Genomic DNA, 20,884 nt, shown 5'->3' with positions numbered 1-20,884 from the left:
CAGGGAGAACTTAACTACAGGAAAGACCTTGAAACCACCAAAACCAACTGTGACCATTACCACGGACGCATCACAAATGGGATGGGGAGCACACATGAACAAACTCGGGGTGAGGGGTCTGTGGGCTCCGGCAGATGCGGTCAGACATCAATTACCTGGAATTGAAGACTGTCCTGCTACCCCTGAAGGCCTTCCAGAAACAGCTATACAACCAGAAAGTGTTACAGACGGACAATACTACCATGTTCTATATCAACAAGCAGGGAGGGACACAATCGTTCCCCCTTTCCTCTCTGGCGCAGGAGATTTGGAAATGGGCCATCCCACTCAAGATAGACCTGCTGGCCATACACCTACCAGGGAAGGACAATGTGGAGGCAGACTGGCTCAGCAGACAGACATCGGCATCCCACGAGTGGGAGCTCAATGGACAGGAAACGCAGAGGCTATTCCAAAGGTGGGGAACACCGACAAAAGACCCGTTTGCAACACGCCTGAATGCAAAATGCCAACTTCGCATCCAGAAAACCAGAACAGCAATCGCAAGGGAATGCCCTATGGATAAGTTGGTCAAAGACATTTGCCTACGCTTTTCCACAGATACCGCTGTTACACAGGGTGCTCGACAAGTGCAGAACCAGCAACATGACACTGATCCTAGTAGCACCGCAGTGGGCAAGGCAGACCTGGTTCTCTCAAATAGTGGAAATGGCACAAGGCACTCCTCACAAATTCACAAGAAAGGACCTGCTCTCCATGCAGAACGGAGAGGTCCTGCACCCAGAACCAGAGAGCCTCAGCCTGGCGGCATGGCTCCTGAAGACTTGGAGTTTGCGCACCTGAACCTACCTCCAAGCACTATGCGAGTGCTGCGGGAGGCAAGGAGACCTACAACACGAAAATGCTATGGGGAGAAATGGAAAAGGTTCACAATATGGTGCAGCAGAAATAAACTACTGAATAAAATGACAACAGTCAACGGTGCTTAGATATCTCACACACCTACTAAAGTAATCTATGCTCATCCTCCCTAAGGGTGCACCTAGCGGCAATCGTAGCTTGCACACGAGGGGAGAGAGGAGGAAGTCTCTTTACCTCACAGGTAGTAGAGGTTCCTGGAGGGGGCAAATAATTGCGCCACCGTAGAGTATGCCGCCGCCGGCATGGAACCTCAACGTGGTCCTAACCGAGCTCATGAAGGCGCTGTTTGAGCCCATCCACAAGGCCACGCTGCAAATGCTGACAATGAAAACCGCCTTCCTGGTAGCGATAACCTCGCTGCGCAGAGTGAGCGAGCTGCAAGCACTGACACTGCAAGAGCCCTACATCCAGATACACAAGGATAGGGTGGTTCTAAGAACAGACCCACACTTCATGCCTAAGGTGGTGTCGGCATTCCATATGAACCAGACCATTCAGATACCGAGTTTTTCAAAACCCCACGACAAGCGCAGAAAGGGCACTGCACACTAGACGCTAGAAGGGCAGTGATGCACTACATTGAGGACCAAAGAGCACAGGAAGACCAAGCAGCTCTTTGTCTCCTTTGCAACCAGTTTCCTGGGTAGACCCGTGACAAAAGCCACCATTGCACGATGGTTTGCACTGACAATACAATTCTGCCACAAACAGGCAGGGCAGGAGCTATCGGATGGGCCACGAGCCCACTCCACAAGGAAGAAGGGAGCAACTATTGCCTTTCTGGCAAATACGCCCATTCAAGACATATGCCTGGCGGCAACATGGGCTTCAGTGCACATGTTCACTAAGCACTATTGCGTGGACATTCAGATGAACACGGAAGCACAAGTAGGACAGAAGGTGCTTCAACACATATTCAACAGCCAACACTCATCTACCACCCAGCTGCCACAAAGATAACAAACCGCTACAAAGTCTATGCACAGCATAGTGAATCCAGAAAGATTCACGCTGCAAAACTAATAGTTTCTTACCTGTCTGAGTAGTTTTGCAGCTTGAAGATCTTTCTTTCCCCGCCAGGAAAATGAGGATGGAGAAAGAGGTGGAAGGACAAGGAAGAACAGAATAATTGGAATACTAAAGGAGATTGGAAAAGGAAAATTAAGAGTGCCTAGGGTTAAATAAAAAGGGAAAAAAGAACCCGAAGATGGCTCCCCAAAGGTGGGACTTCCGCAGGAAGCACGACTACGTCATGAGAGGTGCACCAAATGGTGGGACGTTGACGCCCACCTGGGCTACAAAAAAGACTACGAATCCGGACCCAACCACCAGATCGCGGAATAATGCACAGCATAGTGAAACCAGAAAGATCTTCAAGCTGCAAAACTACACCGACCGGTAAACTATTCGTTCTTCTGTGGTGTGCTGGTAGAATATCCAGCTGAGATGCCAGCATCGGCATTAGCCTATGGAAGAGGCTAATGCTGTGGAATCACAAATTGGGGTTAGAAAATGGTAGCTTATATACTTAAGCTAGTTACGGTTTGGATTCTGTAGAGCAGCAGGAGAACTACAGATAGTATTTAATACTACTCAGAATAAGTTGGTATCTTGTTGACCCCTTTGGGATACTCTAGTGATAAAAGTACAGTTTATCAGCATTTTAACACCAAGTGAACTCTACTTCTTTGTCTGTGCCCTAAATGCACTTGCTCAATGTCTCTTTAGGTCCGGATGTCCGCTAAATGTATATTTAAAAAAAAAAAAAATGCGTACCAGTAGATGGACAGGAGCTTTCAGTCTGCCGTCTTAATTTATGGATTTGTTCACATTTTCCTTTCACCCACCTGCTGCATGGGGCAGCTGGTCAGCCTACTTCAGCCATTGGCTCTCTACACTGTGCATAATTCCATTTTGCCACCTAGTTATCCAATTAAGTACCAGGGCTGGTCGACCAACCTTTCACTTAACACTTTTTTAGGTCTCGCCTGGCATTAGCAGCGCGCAGCACTGCTCTTGCCATGCGAGGGATTTTTGTAATCCATTCAAGATGTGCATGCGTACGGAGGGACAAAAAAATGCACGCACATGTGGACCGCCCGATGCCATCTTTGTTTACATTAATTGGCGTAGAGATGTGCACACACGCGTGCATGGCGGCGTGCTTTCGCTTTCCCTCCCTCCGTCGGGCCCCTCCTTGAATCCAACAAAGGAAATGTCTTAAACACACAAGCATTCTCACTTCACTGCCGTACTTCAGTCTAAAATGGATTTACAAGCAATCCAAACATGAAGAAAAAAAATGGAAGCCACCCTTTTCCTTCCAAACGGAACCACGGGACTGCTTATGCTTATTTCCATGTTGAAGAGTCCGGCGTGTCCACTCCATTCGTGCTTAACGGGACTGCAATAAAAGAAATAACCCCTCGCAGAATTGGTCGGACTAGCATTACCATATGTTTGGAAATTGGATGCAGATGGTCATCCATTTTCATATTGATATCAACATGAAGTTTTAAAATGGATAGCTCTGCTCTCACAGGCTTGCAGTTTTCTGGTCTGCAGTGCAGATATGCGGATCTACAAACATGGCTGTGCTTTGCACACACCCGCTGGCAGGCAGGACCGCAGCAAACCAGAGGCCAAACATATTGAGCATTAAAAATGCAATAGGTCTCGCCTTTTTAAGTTAAAGCCATTTGCTTTACTATACAATACCATTAGCAAAGCAAATGGCTTTCTTAATCAAAGGCGAGACCTATTGCATTTTCAATGCTTGTTTTAATGTATTTTTGAAAAAGTGCCTTTTTTTTTTTGCTAACGTGCATAACCGCTTTTGACTGCAGCAATTTTATTTTTCTATTACCTTTCTAATGTGTATTGTATGTTTGCATAAACACGGATTTGCCAAGGCTAGATCTATTGATTTACTTCATCTTGTTTTAAGATGAAGCAGTCTGTAGGTGTAAGTTGAAAAGTCTTCCCTATCCAGTGTGCTGGCATGTTTATTTGCTTGAGCAAACATAACTGTGTTAATGACGGAAGTATATTGCAAATGTTATATTTTAAACCCTGGACTTCTGGCTTGGTGCCATAAATGATGCCAAACCTGGCTTCTTTAATCATAACTCCATACTCGTTTGCGATCCATCCTTTGCTTTATAAACCTTGCTCACGTGTCCTTTCTGCATACATCTCAGGCTATTTTTTTCCGTTCAGTTCATGTTCATTTCTCTTTTGAGCACTCTTGCTGCCTTAAATATTTTACTGCAATTGGACTGGGTTAAAAAGGCATGGATTACTTCACAATCCAAGTCCTTCCCTTTGGGTGCTATATACATACGTTAGTTTGCTCTTGGTGTGTTCTCTGCAGCTGAACTCTCATGCTGTCTCTGAGAATGGGATGCCTGCCGAGGAACCTTTGGAAATCATCATCACCGTGACTGATCAGAATGACAACCGCCCAGTGTTCACGGAATCGGTCTTCAAGGGTTCTGTAGCTGAGATGGCGACGCCAGGTAATGATGTGTTTATTGAGTACCGTTTAGATGATTATCTTATCTATCGCATAGATCTGGCAACAGACGGAGTCCATCTTCCCTATTAACCGGTAGATGTGCTAAATGCTGGTCTGTAACCTGAAATACAGAATGTTTTCAGTCTTTTTGAACTAAATGTTTTGTTTGCTTACAGTTTACAAGCTCGTATAAAAATACTTCGTAGTCTATGTAGCTGATAAGCTTTAAGTGTATAAAAACACTAATGGAGCGAGGCATGGTTTCAAGCCTTCCTTAATAAATCATTACATTTTTAGCCAGATGTAATAAATTGGATTATTTGGGGTTAGACTACACACCTCAAGGAATAATCATAGCCCTTGTTGAAGTGAACCCTCAAATTCACAAAATTAACCTGAGCTTAACCCGGTAATTATAACACCGAGCAGACCATCTAGATTTAGGGCAGTAGGTAAAGTATTTATGCAGTACCAAAATACTAGTCAAAATAATAAAGAAAACATCCCAAACAATTAGTAAAATGGAATCCAATTAAGTCAAATGACTCCTAAATTCTAAAAATCCAGTAAGGGAAACCAGAGATGAATTCTTAAACCTTTAAGTAGGAGTATCGCCAAGAAGCGCAAACTAAAGTCCGAGGTTGTTAGGCTGGGACATGGGCGCAATTTGCCGCTAACTGCAATGAAGCACAGATCAGAAAGTCCACCTAGGATCATTCTTGTCGAACATTTTACCTTCTGAGCTTAGTCCGTTAAGTCTCAATCCACCACAGGTGTATACTTCTGAAGTCCCCCAGGACCTTATGGGAGGCACTTAAAGACTCTGGCAGAGTCCTACGATGGAGTCCAGTTGCCACTTGTCAGCTGCACGAAAAAGCTTGTTGTATCCCAGTAGCTAGAACAGAAGGTCTGCTCTATGACCCTTGGAGTCTGCATCTTTGCTCTGGATATTGGAGGGAGCAGGTTCAGTCCTTCAGGAATCTTCTCGGGTCACAGACCGCTGTTTCAGTCTATTGAATATGCCTGGCATGAGCTAGTGTGTGGAATGACTCGCACATCCTAACCAACGGGTTTAAGGTTCCTGGGGGACAACACTCCCATCTAAAAAATGCAAAAGTGTAGCGTTTTTGGCCACATCAAATATAGGCTCTAAGGGCTGAAGAGTTCTTTGTGGGTAGTGTACTATGGTAATCCTAAAAAAAACTCCCACATCAAAATCTTAAATCCAGTTTGAAGCAGCCGCTGTACTCCAATAAACCCAGACATAGACGTCTGGTGGAACAAAAGTAGGGCATTCTAGCAAATAGATGGTGGATGCACAAGAATTGTCGCCGCACCCTGCTCCATCTTTTCAAGTGTGCCCCAGTGTTGTAATTAAAACTCGTAGATCAAAGATTTGTCTTCCAAGTGCACCTCAATGTTTTTTATGTAAACCCAGCAGGCCAGTCAAACAGAATTTGACACTAATGTCAAAAAGGATGCTCACAGCCCGTATACTGCTTAGTCTGTTAAGTTCAGAAGAGTCCTCTGACCACTGAAGTCACCCTATTGTTAGCTTTTGGGAGGCATTTCAGACCTTCATATCTATTCAAATTCTAATCCCTGACTGGGAGACCTTTAAGAACAAATGCATATTAATCTGCAGCAACTTCAGGCTGGTAAAAGGTTACTTTTTCTTAATATTTATAAAAAAACCTCACTAACATTAAATTAGTTTTGGAGCGTGAATCTTTCTGGATTCACTATGCTGTGCATTATTCTGCTGTCTGGTGGTTGGGGTCCGGAATCGTAGTGTTTGTGTGTTTTTTTGTTTTTTTTTTGTAGCCTAGGTTGGCGTCCCACCATTTGGTGTACTTCTCGTGACGTCGGCATGCTTCCTGTGGAAGTCCCACCTCGGGGCGCCATCTTCAGATTCTTTTTTCCGCCGTTTGGTCTGCATCGCCATCGTGAAGCTCCAGAGTTTTTTGCAAAGAAAAGAAGAAAGCACGAGTTTTATCGAAGTTGAGGAAGACTACAGAAAGGAAGACCAACAAGCCGGGACGACGAAGGAGGAGAACCTCTATCTTCGACGTCCAACGGAGAATGCGCACTCCGGGACACTGAGCGCAGGAATGGACAAGACACCTTTTAAATTCTGCCGTAACTGCCACCATAAATACGCGCAGAAGACCAACATCCGGTCTGCAACCTTTGCCTGCCAGTCGACCACGAGAGCAAGGACTGCAACGCATGTTCGGCCTTCACACCAAAGACACTCCGGGTGAGAGAGAGACGGAGGAGAGCCAACTACAACATGGAGGGCAAGGAAAAGGCCCCGTCGCTGTACGAACTGGGCCTCTCCACCGACTAAGACAACGTCGCAGAGGGACCTGATGACTTCACGGTCGCAGAGACCGATAAGAAAACGTCTGACAAGGTAGTAGAGACGTCTAGCACTAAACCCTCGACAGGGCCCTGAAACAGTCAGACTCTCGAAAAACAGTCCAAGTCCTCGAAAGGAACACCGGCGCCGAAAATTTCAACGACCGCGAGTGGATCAAAGGACTTAAGGCCCGGCGGATCCTTAGAGGAGTCCCAGGTGCCGAAGACCGGCCAAAAGCAAAGGTCGTCGCAACAAGGCCAAGAAATTGGGCGTTCGACTTCGAAAGATAAGTTTGTGTCGACGCAGGCACCGTCAAAGACCAGCGCTAGACTCCAAACACACCTCCGAAATGGAAAAGAAAGAGGAGGCTTGAGGCAGAAATGGAGAGCATTCGAAGACTCCCGGAGAGGAAGAAGAGGACCTCTACTATGAGGGAGAAGAATCTGAATAACAATCGAACTAGGGCTCGGCCCCGTCGACGACAGGACCTGGAGTGGCAGGTCCTCGATGCCGAAAATCCAGAAGAGCCTGTGGAGACTTACCCTTCGAGGCCTTCGCCGCCAGATGACATTGGGGCTTACAATATGGTACTCAAAAGCGCGGCTGCAGCTTTTGGTGTTAAGCTGGAGGAAGAAAAGCCGAAAGCAGACTTCCTACTGGAGACACTGCTCCCCATCCAAACTATGAGCCAGTTCCTCCCCATGCTCCAGAGTGTCATGAACCAGGGGAAGGAGGCGTTCAAGGACCCAGCAACATGCAGGTCCATCACACATGACGGAGAAAAAATAAAAACACTCCTCCCAGGACCCTCCATACATCAAAGGATCCGTCACAGCAGATTCCATCATTGCATCTACTGCCAGAAAAAGGGCCAATGTCACAGCAACTTCTGGACCACCTCTGGACAAGGAAAGCAGGAGGATGGACCTGACGGAGAAATTTAGAGAAACGCGGCAATGCCCTGGCGCATGGCGAACTCCAATGCCCTATTGAACAGGCACCAATACCAACATTGGGACGAAATGGGGGAACTCATCAAGCACCTCCCCGAACAATACCAACAAAGAGCTTCGCATCTAGTGGAGGAAGGAAAGAATATAGTGAACTCTTGCCTTAACAGCGTTGGATGGAGCAGAAACATCAAGCAGGCTGGCAATAGGAATAACAGAAAGAAGGCAAGCCTGGCTCAGGATTTCTTGCTTCAAGCAAGAAGTCCAGAACAACATCCTGAACACCTCTTTCAACGAAGAAATGCTGGTCGGGGCACCAGTGGATGAAAAACTCACCCAGCTCAAAAAGAACGAAACGGCAAGGTCCGTGGGGGCCCTGCAATTCAGAGGGATAAGAGGTACCCCGACACGGAGACCTTACGGAAGGGGAGAACCAGCCAGGAACGTCACACCAAACATTCCAGCAGGGCCATCAAGGCGACAATCACGGAGAGCAGGGGCAGCAGAAACAAAACTGGCAGTGCCAGCCTCGGGCCAGTCCTTTCGCAGTAGGGGGAACGGACGAGGCCAAAGAGGGGGAGACCAACCCACCTCGAAGTGACTTCACACGGAGAAGAGTGCTCACCCACAAGATCCCTCCAAGGGTAGAGCACATAAGATCCAAAACGAGAGGGTTACACAGACCAAACGCCAACGAGCATGCAACACCAGTAGGCGGCAGACCGACTTTCCATTCATGAATGGCAAAACAGAACAGACAAATGGATACTCAACATCATACAGTTTGGATACTGCATAGAGTTGGAAAGGAAAGCACCAAACAAAAATCCAAAGAGAAGGGAACACTCAGGACAGGCGCTAGTGCAACTCGTTGAAGAAGCGCAAGAGCTACTTCAAAAGGAGGCCATAGAACCAGTACCATTCAAAGAAGGGAACAAGGGAGTGTACTCAAACTACTTCCTGGTACCAAAGGTGGATGGAACACGAAGACCCATCCTGGATCTACGGTTCCTAAAGAAGTACGGAAGGACGCAGAAATCCAAAATGTCGTCCCTACTAGAGGTACTCCCGCAAATGAGAGACGGAGACTTCATGTCCACCGTGGATCTCAAAGATGCCTACCTGCACATCCCAATGAACAGGCAGCACAACAATCTGTTGAGGTTCACCATCAACAAGGAACACTACCAATTCACAACCTTGGCATTCGGGCTAGAGTCGGCACCAAGGGTTTTTACAAAATGCCTGGCAGCGTACCTGCGGAGGGAAGGGATTCATGTGTACCCTTATCTCGGCGACTGGCTAATAAAGGCAAGTTCACGCAAAAGATGCGAGGAACACGCACAGCGGGTCACAAGGACAATAACTAAGCTGGGATTCTCAATACATTGGGGGAAATCCTCAATGGAACCAGAACAGGTGAAGATCTTCCTGGGGGCACAGATCAACACCTTACAGAGAACAGTGATGCCCAGCGACAACACTGACCCTGCTGAAGGAGACGCGCCTCTACCAGAAGGGGCAAGCTCTGACCGTGAGAACAGTGAGCAAGATCATGGGGATGATGGCGTCATGTATCCACCTGGTCCCAAATGTACGGCTTCACATGAGACCATTCCAAGAATGGCTACAACAGCAATGGTCACAGGCAAGCGGAAGTTGGGAAGATCTAGTGGTTGTGACACACGCAGTGCAGGAACAGAACTTGGTGGAACAGGGACAACATAACTACAGGGAAAAGCCTGGCACCACCAAGCCCAACTGTGACCATCACCACGGACTCATCTCAAAGGGGATGGGGAGCACACATGGACCAACTCAGAGTGAGGAGTCTATGGGCTCCGGCAGATGCGGTCAGACATATCAATTACCTGGAATTGAAGACTTTCTTGCTAGCCCTGAAGGCATTCCAGAAGCACCTGTACAACCAGAGTTGATTCAAACGGACAACACCACAACCATGTGTTATATCAACAAACAGGGTGGGACACAGTCGTTCCCCCTTTCCACTCTGGCACAGGAGATTTGGAGATGGGCCATACCTCTCAAGATGGACCTGCTAGCGATTCACCTACCAGGGAAGGACAATGTGGAGGCAGACTGGCTAAGCAGGCAGTCCTCTGCTTCACACGAGTGGGAGCTCAATGGGCACGAAACACAGAAGCTTTTCCAGAAATGGGGAACTCCCACAATAGACCTGTTTGCAACACGCCAGAATGCAAAATGCCAAAGCTTCGCGTCCAGGCAACCAGATCAGCAGTCCCAAGGGAATGCCCTATGGATAAGCTGGTCAAGGACATTTGCCTACGCCTTTCCGCCGATACCACTGTTACACAGGGTGCTCGAGAAATGCAGAACCAGCAACATGACACTGATCCTGGTGGCACCACAGTGGGCAAGGCAGACTTGGTTCTCACAAATTCTAGAAATGGCTCAGGGGAATCCCCACAGATTCACAAGAAGAAAGGACCTGCTCTCCATGCAGAACGGAGAGGTTCTACATCCAGAGCCAGAAAGCCTCAGCCTGGCGGCATGGCTCCTGAAGAGTTAGTTTGCGGACCTTAGATTGCCTCCAAGCACTATGCGAGTGCTGCGAGAGGCAAGGAGGCCAACTACACGCAAATGCTATAGTGCGAAATGGAAAAGATTTACAATATGGTGTGGAAAGAATGGCCTGCAGAATAAAATGATAAAGGACTCAACAGTGCTGAGACCTCACGCACCTTCTGAAAAGTAACCTATGCTCCACCTCCCTAAGGGTACACCTAGCGGCAATAGTAGCCTACACAAGAGGGGAGAAGGGTGGAAGTTTCTTTACATCGCAGGTAGTAAAGAGATTCATGGAAGGAGCTAAACTAATCGCGCCACCTAAAAGGTTGCCGCCGCCGGCATGGAACCTCAACATGGTCCTGACGGAGCTTATGAAGGCACCATTTGAACCCATACACAAGGCATCAATGCAAATGTTGACTATGAAAACGGCATTTCTGGTAGCCATAACCTCGCTTCGCAGGGTGAGCGAACTGCAAGCACTAACGCTACAAGAGCCCTACATACAGATACACAAGGACAGGGTTGTCCTGAGAACGGACCCACACTTTATGCCTAAAGTCGTGTCGGCGTTCCATATGAACCAGGGTATTCAGATACCGAGTTTCTTTCAAAACCCAACTTCAAACGCAGAAAAGGCTCTACACACTCCAGACGCTAGGAGAGTGGTGATGCACTACATTGAGAGGACCAAGGAGCACAAACTCAGCAGCTCTTTGTGTCCTTTGCATAAAGTTTCATGGGGAGACCAGTGACAAAGGGCACCATTGCTAGATGGATTGCACTAACTATACAGTTTTGCCGCAAACAGGCAGGACAGGAGCTAACGGAGGGGCCTCAAGCTCACTCCACAAGGAAGAAAGGGTCATCCATTGCCTTTCTGGCAAATACACCCATTCAGGACATATGCCTGGCGGCAACATGGGCTTCGGTGCACACGTTCACCAGGCACTACTGCGTGGACCTACAGATGAACAAGGAAGCACAAGTAGGACAGAAGGTGCTTCAACACATTTTCAACAGCCAACACTCATCTAGCACCCAGCCGCCACAAAGATAATAAACCGCTACAAAGTCTATGCACAGCATAGTGAATCCAGAAAGATTCACGCTGCAAAACAAACAGTTTCTTACCTGTCGGTGTAGTTTTGCAGCTTGAAGATCTTTCTGGATTCACTAGCGAACGCACCCACCTCCGCCAGGAAGATGAGGCTGGAGGAAGAGGGGGAAAAACAGAGGTACAGAAGGAATGAAATACTACAGAAAAGTGGACATATAATTTAATCATTCGCCTAGGGTTAAAAAAAAAAGAGGGGGGGAAAAAAGAACCCGAAGATGGCGCCCCAATGGTGGGACTTCCGCAGGAAGCACGACTACGTCACGAGAGGTGCACCAAATGGTGGGACGTGGACGCCCTCCTGGGCTACTAAAAAAAGACTACGAATCCGGACCCAACCACCAGATCGCGGAATAATGCACAGCATAGTGAATCCAGAAAGCTCTTCAAGCTGCAAAACTACACCGACAGGTAAACTATTCGTTATGCGAGTTTTGAGCTATTGACATTGCAAATGACACTGCCTTTTATTTAGGTTTCAAAAACAAGAATAAAGGCAAACTTGCGTAAATGCAAGACCTATTGCATTGCAAATGCTTGTTATTTTTGGATTTTGACTATTTGAATTGCAGTTATTAAACTGCTGCAGCCATGCTTTGACTTCCCCTACCTCCAAGAACCTTTTTTCTTTTTGTCTTTTTATGTTAATGCCTTAAAGGAACGAAAGTAGAATCTACAATACGCTGACTTTATTATCTGATCATCCTCAAAACTCTATTGTACGCTTTATTATCTCGAATCTCGCAATGTGTTCTTTTGTATCTCTCGAATCTGCTCAAACAAAAAAGAAAAAAGAAAAAAAAACTGCTGCAGCCATGCTACACTGGTAGGCCTGAAGCAGTTTGCCCTGCCACTGTAACGGGTGGCATAATGGGTACTGCAGTCCTGGTGAAATTCAACTTTTAGACCCTAGGTATATCTTGTACCATATACTAGGGACTAATGGGTAAGTTACCTATGCTAATTAGGTGTATACCAATTTCTTCATGTTGAAAGGAAGAGTACAGGCACTTTACAACTAGTTATCTGTGCACTTTACAACTAGTTATCTGTGCACTTTACAACTAGTTATCTGTGCACTTTAGCTCTGAGTTCCTAAAGCCAGTAAAAAATATAGGGTCCAGCATTAGGTAAAAAGTTCGGGAAGACCATGCACGAAAAAAGCAGATTTCCTATCCCATATGTCTGTAGTGTGGAATATTCCTGGGTAATCCTCAGTGCGCTCCCATAACTGACTGTGGGATGAAAGGCCTTCTGGTGACACTTATAAGCTTTTCGTGCAACTAATAAGCCACACTGGAACTAAGCGTTCACTTCAGTCCCTCATCTAGGATATTTTAACTTTTGCCTCAAATGTTTGTCTTAATGAGAAGTTAAAATCTCTTCCACTCTTGTGAAGTTTTTTTGGAAAGTTGGTTTTCAGATTTTGTTTTTGCTTGTTATTGGATGTGTTTGTCAATTGTATTGACTCCCTGCTATTCTGGTTATTTGCCGGACTTCCACCTGAGGTTAACTGCTTCAAGAATACTGTGATTATTAATAGCAGTGTTGGCACAAGTCCCTTAATACTCTAGCCTTCAACAGATTCCTTTAGCATGCCTTGTCTATTGTGGAAGTTGGAGTAAAGTAGAGCCATTTTCATCTTGTGATGCTGTAAATGATGTATGTGATTATTTGCATTCACCTCTCTTCTCCAAAGGCACTTCTGTAATGGTGATATCTGCCACCGATCTGGATGACTCCATAATGACATACAATGGAATACTAGGTTATTCCATCCTCAACCAGGAACCCAAGGAGCCGACTGACCATATGTTCACCGTCAACAAAGAAACCGGTGTCATCAGTGTGATTGCAAGTGGCCTAGACAGAGAGGTCAGTAAAGAGACCTTTATTGAGCTGTCCTCCTTGGTTCAGTGTTTTTGCTTCCAGTAAAGGGGTTCTTGCCACGATAGGGCCAGTCTTGTTAGTTCTTTTTTGTTTTGTTGCTATGAGCAGTCCATGTTGACCCCAGTTTTATGCTAACCCCTTGTATTTACAGAGGGTCAGGATGTATACTCTGACTGTGCAGGCTGCTGACATGGAAGGAGCAGGCTTAACGACTACTGCAACTGCAGAAATTGAAATAAAGGACATCAATGACCATGCACCCATTTTTGACCCAAAAACGGTAACTATTGCTTTTTTTCTTGGGTAAGCAAAAGCATAAAACCTTTCCAGTTCTTTACAGTACTTCCTAACTATACAAATCAGGAACACTATGGGAGCTTTAGATTGCTATTGCTTATGTATTAAACTTCCACTCCTGCTGTGACTTTGGTCTCATTGAGCTAGGATAATCCTGTTTGGTAAGCTTTGATTAACTTGAGCACTAACTATGGCTTTCCATAATGCCATGGGTGGGGGGGGAAAGAGTTCCCAATAATGGGTCAAAACTCTTGGTCGGGCATTAGTATTAAAGTTTTCGATCTTCAATTTGAGCATTAGGCATTGTATTTTACGTTCCTGCGTCCCTATTCTGTGCTAAAGATTAGTAACGAACATTGTTACGAAATGAGGCTGTTTTTACAAAATGTGGCTGTTGGAACATGCACTACCTCTTGATGCTCTTAGTGTCTTCTTCTGAGGTCATCTAACCCCCCCCTGTGAGAAAGTGGCTCTGTATATACTGTTCCCTAATAGGTACAGGGTGTACAGAGTCCACAGTCCCCCAGGGGCTGATAGAGGTTAAAGTTGGGTATGACCTTACTCTCTAAAGTGGTAGCTTGGTCGAGCAGTAAGGCAGTACCAGAGGACAGTGTAAAGCATTTGTTGTACACATTCAGTCAGCAAATGGTCTCACACACTCAATAGAACTCTAGGCCAATGGTTTATATATATATAAAATATATGCTTGTTTTATTTTTAGAACCACAAAGGAATAAAAATATACTTTCTCAGAATGAGAGGTTGAATATAAATACTTTTGCAATAAGCAATGGATTTTTGTAAATAGTCACAGTTGGTTGCAATAAACAATCCTATTTCCTAAACATAACCATGCATTGAGCTCAATGGTAAATTCAGGTTATTTGTAATTACTTTTCAGATTACTTTTGGAATTCCAGGTCTGGTTCCTAGATCCAGCCCTGGGACAATATTCAGAATCAAGTAGTGAAAGTCGACCTAATTACTGTACTGATTTTTAAATAATATTTAGCTATTTCAAAAGTTGACACTTAGAAAATATTTCAAAGAAAACATTAAATTGATCTCTATGGCAAGAAGTTCAAGTTGCAGGTAGAGTACTTTATCGTTACTTTTGTAATCCAGGTCTGGGTACCTAGACTCAGCACTGGGGTCTTTATCAGAAACAGGTAAGTAATTACGTTTGCAGAAATTGTACGATTTTAAAAGAATATTTCAAGATTGCAGAAATCAACACTTAGAAGAAATTTCACAGAAAAGCAGTCAATGGTTTCCTATGGAAGAAAAAGGAGTTACAGGTAAGTGGTTGTGGGTACTTTTCAGAGTCGGTGCTGGGCACCAAGATCCAGCACTGGGAGCTCACCTAAGGGCAGTTGAGTAAATTCGTTTTTGGTACTCGGCTGATTTTTGGTGAATATTTTGAGTTTTGAAAAGTTCACACTTAGAAGAATTTCCAAGGAAAAGCCAGCCAATGTTACCCTATGAGAAAAATAAAGATCGCGGTTTCAGGGTAAGTTCTCGACTGGCAGAGTTGAAGTTCTGGGCATAGACTCGGGGGGGGGGGGGGGGGGGGTCTCCCAGTGCCAGGTGGGTACAGTCAGTTCACCCTCAGCGGTTTCAGGACGGCCGGGTGCAGAGAGTTAGGCCCAATGTTAGCCTATGAGGAATAGGGGGGGCCTGGTTTGGTGGCTGTTGACTAGCAGGCCACGCGGCTGTGGGAGCTGGGCTCCTGGTCACTCAGGGCAAGTGGGGGAGTAGGCTAGTGTAGAGATTGCACTGCCAGGGCCACTCGGGCGGCTGGGTGCAGGGTGCTTTTGAGCCGTCTGGCGCTCAATGGGAATGTTCCGGTTAGGAAAAAGGCTGCAAGCTCGGGCGAGGATGCTTCAGGTGCCACCACCACTTCGAGAGGTAAGTTGGGTAGTTGTAGGTTAGGTGGGTACCCCGGGATTGGGCACAGGGGGCCGCAGGGCGCTGGGTGCAGGGGTGCCTTTTGATGTCGGAAATCTTACCCTCTCGATCGCGGTTGGGGTGGCACTCTGTTCTGAGGCTGCAGGCTTCTTCCGGAATGTCGGGGGGGGGGTCCTTGGGGGCCGGACTTGGGGTCACAGTCGCCGTGGGGTCGTCCTCAGGGTCTGTCTACTCCGGCACTGGCCAGGCTTGGCTGGTGCAGAGTGTGCTGGGTTCGCGGTTCCGGGCTGCTGCCAGGGGTTAGAAATAGGTTTCTGAGTAGAGCCTCTACTCATGGGAGTCCCAGGGGCTTAGAGCCAAAAGGTAGCCAGGTCCTCCGGGGTTTGGTGAGGTTGCTGGCCACGAGAGATGCCGCGCTGGTGCAGGTCCGGAAGTCGACAGGCCGGTAGGGCTGGGGCCAAAGCAGTTGGTGTCTTCTTCCCTTTTTAGCAGCTGCAGGTCAGGTCTTTGTTCTTCTTGCTCTTCTTGTAGTTTTTCGAATCTGGAATCTGGGGAAGGAAGGTTCAGGGTGCCCCTAAATACTAGATTTAGGGGCGTTATAGGTAGGTGAAGGCCAGGGACCAATGGGTCCTTGTCCTGGGGTGGGTACACCCCCTATCCTGCCTCTCTCCTGTGGGAGGGGGGCAGTAGCCTAATCCGGATAGGGTAGGGCCTCCCATCTTCAAGATGGCGAGAGCCCGGAGAGGTGTCACCTCACCTCCCCACCTGAGGGGTGGGGTGGGCAGGCTGGCACATCCCCTGTCCTTGTATGGGGTTTCCGGCCAAGCTTCCCGCCAGAGTGGGGGGTTGCAGTGGCCTGGGGAAACTCCAAATGGCGGCATGCCTTTGAAGTTTCCCTTTGCTCATCCTGGGGGAGGAGATTTCTCACCTCACCCAGGATGTGCATTGTTGCAGGCCCGGGAGAGCAGGGGCTCTCCCACCCAGGGGTCCAGCAACGTGTCTGCTGTGTGGCAGCCTCAGAGCAGACATGGATTGTAGGTCAGCTGTAAGGGGGCATCTCTAAGATGCCAGTGTGGGATTTAATGTACTAAGCACCCCAGAGGGCATCAGTGTGGGTTTAATGTGCTGAGAAGTTTGATACCAAACTTCCCAGTCTTCAGTGTTGCCATTATGGTGCTGTGGAGCTCGTGTTTGACGAGCTCTCAGCACCATGTACTCTTAAATGGCAGCACTGCACTTGCAGTGCCCAGGAATGGACCCGGGTACTGTAGGGGCACAGGGCTCCTGCTCCTGTGCCCACACCATAGGCGTAAGGCACCCAGCTAGAGGGGTGACTGATATACGCCTTGGCAGTGTAGGGGATGGGCATGGCACACAGATGTGTGCCAGGTCGACTCTTTGTTTTGTCCTGCACCCAGACACTCAGCCTGCAAAGGCAGCGTGTGTGTGTAAGGGTACAGGGCCTCTAAGGGTGGCACAACGAGTGCTGCAGCCCCTAGAGGCCTTCCCTGGCCCTGGGTACCTAGGGTTCCATTTACCAGGGGCTGACATGTGGCTAGGGTTTGCCAATTTGGAGTTTGTGTGTTTTAAGGAAGGAATATAGGCCCTGGGCACCTGATTGGCAGGAGTCCAGGGTACACTTAATCAAAGTACATTCAGCAATTTAGCAAAAAGTGGGGGCATACCATGCAAGAAAGATGGCACTTTCTCACCCCCCCCCCTCATTTTCCTTATACTGAGTTACACCGAAGGTGTGAAAGTTGTTTTTCTTCTAAGACGTTTTCTTGAATCACAAGGTACAGTGACTCCATCTATTCCTGGTAATGTGCATGTGCCTAAGCTTTTCTGATGCAGCAGGCAAACCCGGTGCTGGGCAATCGGCCAACAGCTGGTACAGTGCTAGTTTAATCAGCTTGCTGTCGCACTAACTGGCTCACTGGGATGAGAAGGAGGAGCTCCTCCAACATCTCCCAGATTTCCAGAAGAGGAGACATGAGCTGGTCTCTAAGAGTGCATGCTCATATCTAATACCTGATGGTAGTATGTACTTGCTGCTGCTGACACTGACCCTCTCTGCATGAATTCCAGCGTCCACTGCAGGCACACCTTGCTCCGTGTCTTGGCTTCAAGCTGGATATTCTGCTGCAATCTGCCTTTTGACAGAGCACCTCTTCGGCCTGCAACTTGATGAGCTGCTGGAGAAAATAAGACCAACAACAAAGCTATGAGTGCCCTCCAAATAAACACTGCGCCTCCCCTCCCGGTTGGTGTTTTCGGCAGTCAGCCACATTCCCTAAGGCTACCTTCTCCTTCCAGGGCCAACAGTTACGGCAGCCCTCCACTAGGGGGTTACTCGGAGGCAGCCTACCTCTCTAAAGGCGGTTCTCTCTAGGAAACTGTCTCAACAAGCAGTGATTTGCTCCCCCCCCCCCCCTGCATCACACCACCTGTCAGGGGTCCACTCCAAGGGTTCTTCCTCACTTATCAACAGATCACCTCCGACCAGTGGGTATTATATATCATCCAGCACTGTTAATGTTTCGAGCACACTTCCTCTCCAACCAATATTCCACCCCTCAGACATGCACCAACATCTGCTGCAAGTGGAGGTTCATGCCCATATTCCACAAGATCCTGCACACCTACCTGGCACGGGCGCCTACTCCCTTTACTACTTCATTCCCAAGAAGGACGGGGTCCCCCAGGCCTATCGTGTACCTCTGGTCCTTCAAAACATACATCCTGTCCGAACACTTCTGGGGCAATGCAATATGGATAAACTGGTCAGCGATACATGCCTATGCTTTTCAGTGTAGCTCAGATGCTTCAGCAGACTTTCCCTTTGCTCATCCTAGTGGCTCCCACCTGGGCCAGACAGCCTTGGGTCACCACACTCTTCAAACTCTTGGTGTTTCTGCATGAGAGGCTCCAACAGGCCGGCCCTTCTCACGCAGAGCTATGTAGAAATCCGACATCCAGAGTCAAGGATGCTTAGCCTTCTAATTTGGCCCCTGAGGTCTAAGAATTTAGCTTTCTTACTCAAGAATGCATGAACATTCTTAAAGTGCGAGGATCAACCACAGGTGCCTGTGTGGATTTGGGGGTCTTTTGGGGGACCACCCAAAGGTGCAGGGGTCTACCCTTCGTCCACGGGTCCGGGATACAAACTGAGACCAACACTGGAGCGCCGAGAGGATATTTATTACATTCTCATGAGATGGGGAGAAAGCATCAGCAACACACCCGCAGCTTGTCTGAGGAGGCAATCTCCTGAGTGCTTTGCTTCTGCACCTTCTATACCCTTCATCCCCACCCTGTGCGTGCTAGGTGAACAATAAGACCCCGATAATTTACAGACCAGCAATGGTCAGTTATGATACAATCGGCAGGTGGTGGCTGTTTGGCCCCTGCAGGGCATAGGTGAAAAAGGCATGATTATATGTCAAACAAAGGTTAATCTGATAAGTCCACAGATGGTAGCGGTGAGGCCCCTGCAGGGTGTAGGCGAAAAGCATGTTTATACGACAAGTAAAGTTCGATCAGATAAGTCTGCAGATGGTAGTTGTTGGACCCCTGCAGGGCACAGGCGAGAGAAATGATTACACAGCAAGCAGAGGTCAATCTGATAGGCCTGCAGATGGTAGCTTCTTGGACGCCTGCAGGGCGTAGTGTGCAGGGTGAGGATGATAAACATCTGAAACTCCCTGTCCGACTGGTTGAGCATGGGCTGGTCAGTTTGTGGCAGGTCAAAGCACGAACAGGGTGTGTGCGTCCGTGCAGTTATGTGGGAGGTCAAAAGTGGAGCTCCAGAGTGATCGTGAAAGAGGTCAGTCATGAAGGGTGTAGCACAAAATGGTGGAGTGAATGGCAAGATAACAGACCTACTTTTCCACAGTCCCTCCTTTTGCCATAAGCGAAACCATATTCATTTTTAATTTTTGTCTTGTCAATTACAATGTTCATCAATAGCTGTGTCTCACGTTAGTCCTTATTTTATCGTTCTTGACCTGTGCATTTACGGGGACTGACTTGATAGCATTTGCGCAGAGGCCAGAGTGGAGGACCACATTGAAGGCAAAGACAACAAAAGAGAACCAGGGCAAGAGGTATCTGGATGATCATTAGAACCTTCCATCCCCATGTCAGAAGAAGTTGCCATATCCAAGAACCAAGGGACCATGGGTCTGTATCTTGATGGAGGTCAGAGGCTATTTGATGGAGTGCGGAAATAGCCTCGTAGACAGATGATGAATGATCCGGAACATACACGCAACAGCTGGTGCCGATGATGCGACATGCTCCTCCGCGGTCCGCTAGGATGACCTCAAGGACCATGCGATTTTGTAGAGTGGCGAGGCGTACCACTTGTAGCTCCGCAATGTTGTTGGCCAAAATACCAGCTGTGATGTTGACTGTGGCTTCCATGACTCTGGTGAGGTGGCGAATGGCTCCGCTGTTCACCCACATCGTTGCTGCGGTGGGTGCGATGATGATGATGAAGAGGAGAAGCAATGTAGACAGGGGGAAGGAGGAAAGCTATGTAACATGTGCCTCCCCAGTTCTCTTGAAGGCAAGTGTAGGCCTTTGTTCCACTCACGAAGTAGGTGTTTGGGGAGGCAACAAGGGGCGGTGGAGATGTGATATTCAGAGTTGTTGTCATGACACGAGCTGTCCCCAACGTACTCCATACCTAAACCTGATACACATTAGTCCTGGAATGCGAACAGCTAGCGGTGGGGTCCGCTTGGCGGGTGTCCTTGCTTTGAAGCTGGAGAAGCATATTCTACTGGAAGTCGAATACCAGCATTTCCCCCCTTCTCATCCTCAGACATGCATGTAGAATTGTTCTTTGGACAAACAACATTGCCCGTTTTGTTCTGCCAGAACTCATCTTGCAATTTTTGGAGAGTGATGTCGGCAAGGCTGCTGGACCGATGGGCGCCCATGATGAGCGACATCCAGGCAGCGCAAGAGGCGTGTATAGAGTAAGGGAGGAAGGGAATGTTCTCCGTGGAGTGAGGCAGGAGACCACAGACCCAACAGTTCGTTTTATTCAATACCTCATTATGTTGATTCAACATTTGGAAGAAGGTATTCCAAAACTCTTGTCTACTATTTTGGAGATAAGGGGACAAGAAGACATGGGAATGTTCAGGAGGCGTGGCATCAGTGGGCACTATGGTTTCCTTGGCTGGTGCCCCTTCCTCTAGGATCCAGAAGAGGATGCCAAAGATAATAGTGAGGAGGAGAACTGTCGTCAAAGCTATTGACCTGTTATTATGCAGTTTGTGACATAGTGATATCTTGTTGGAAAGTTCCATGGTTTCTTTGTTTGTCAGAATCAGTCTTCTTTTGGGCTGTACAGCTGTTGG

General features: G+C 47.6%; 1 protein-coding gene across 1 annotated transcript in view; it reads left to right on the top strand.

Moving 5' to 3' along the window:
• LOC146776372 (B-cadherin-like) overlaps positions 1 to 20,884 on the top strand; it is a 234,340-nt gene that overhangs the window by 118,790 nt on the left and 94,666 nt on the right. The window contains exons 11-13 of the mRNA XM_085639278.1: positions 4,295 to 4,439; positions 13,117 to 13,292; positions 13,459 to 13,587. Coding sequence (XP_085495404.1) covers positions 4,295 to 4,439; positions 13,117 to 13,292; positions 13,459 to 13,587 — 450 coding nt within the window. The remainder of the gene's footprint in view (positions 1 to 4,294; positions 4,440 to 13,116; positions 13,293 to 13,458; positions 13,588 to 20,884) is intronic.

This window comes from Triturus cristatus, chromosome 12 (assembly GCF_964204655.1).
Source record: "Triturus cristatus chromosome 12, aTriCri1.1, whole genome shotgun sequence".
Taxonomy (NCBI): domain Eukaryota; kingdom Metazoa; phylum Chordata; class Amphibia; order Caudata; family Salamandridae; genus Triturus; species Triturus cristatus.
This window is presented reverse-complemented; position numbering and strand designations above follow the sequence as displayed.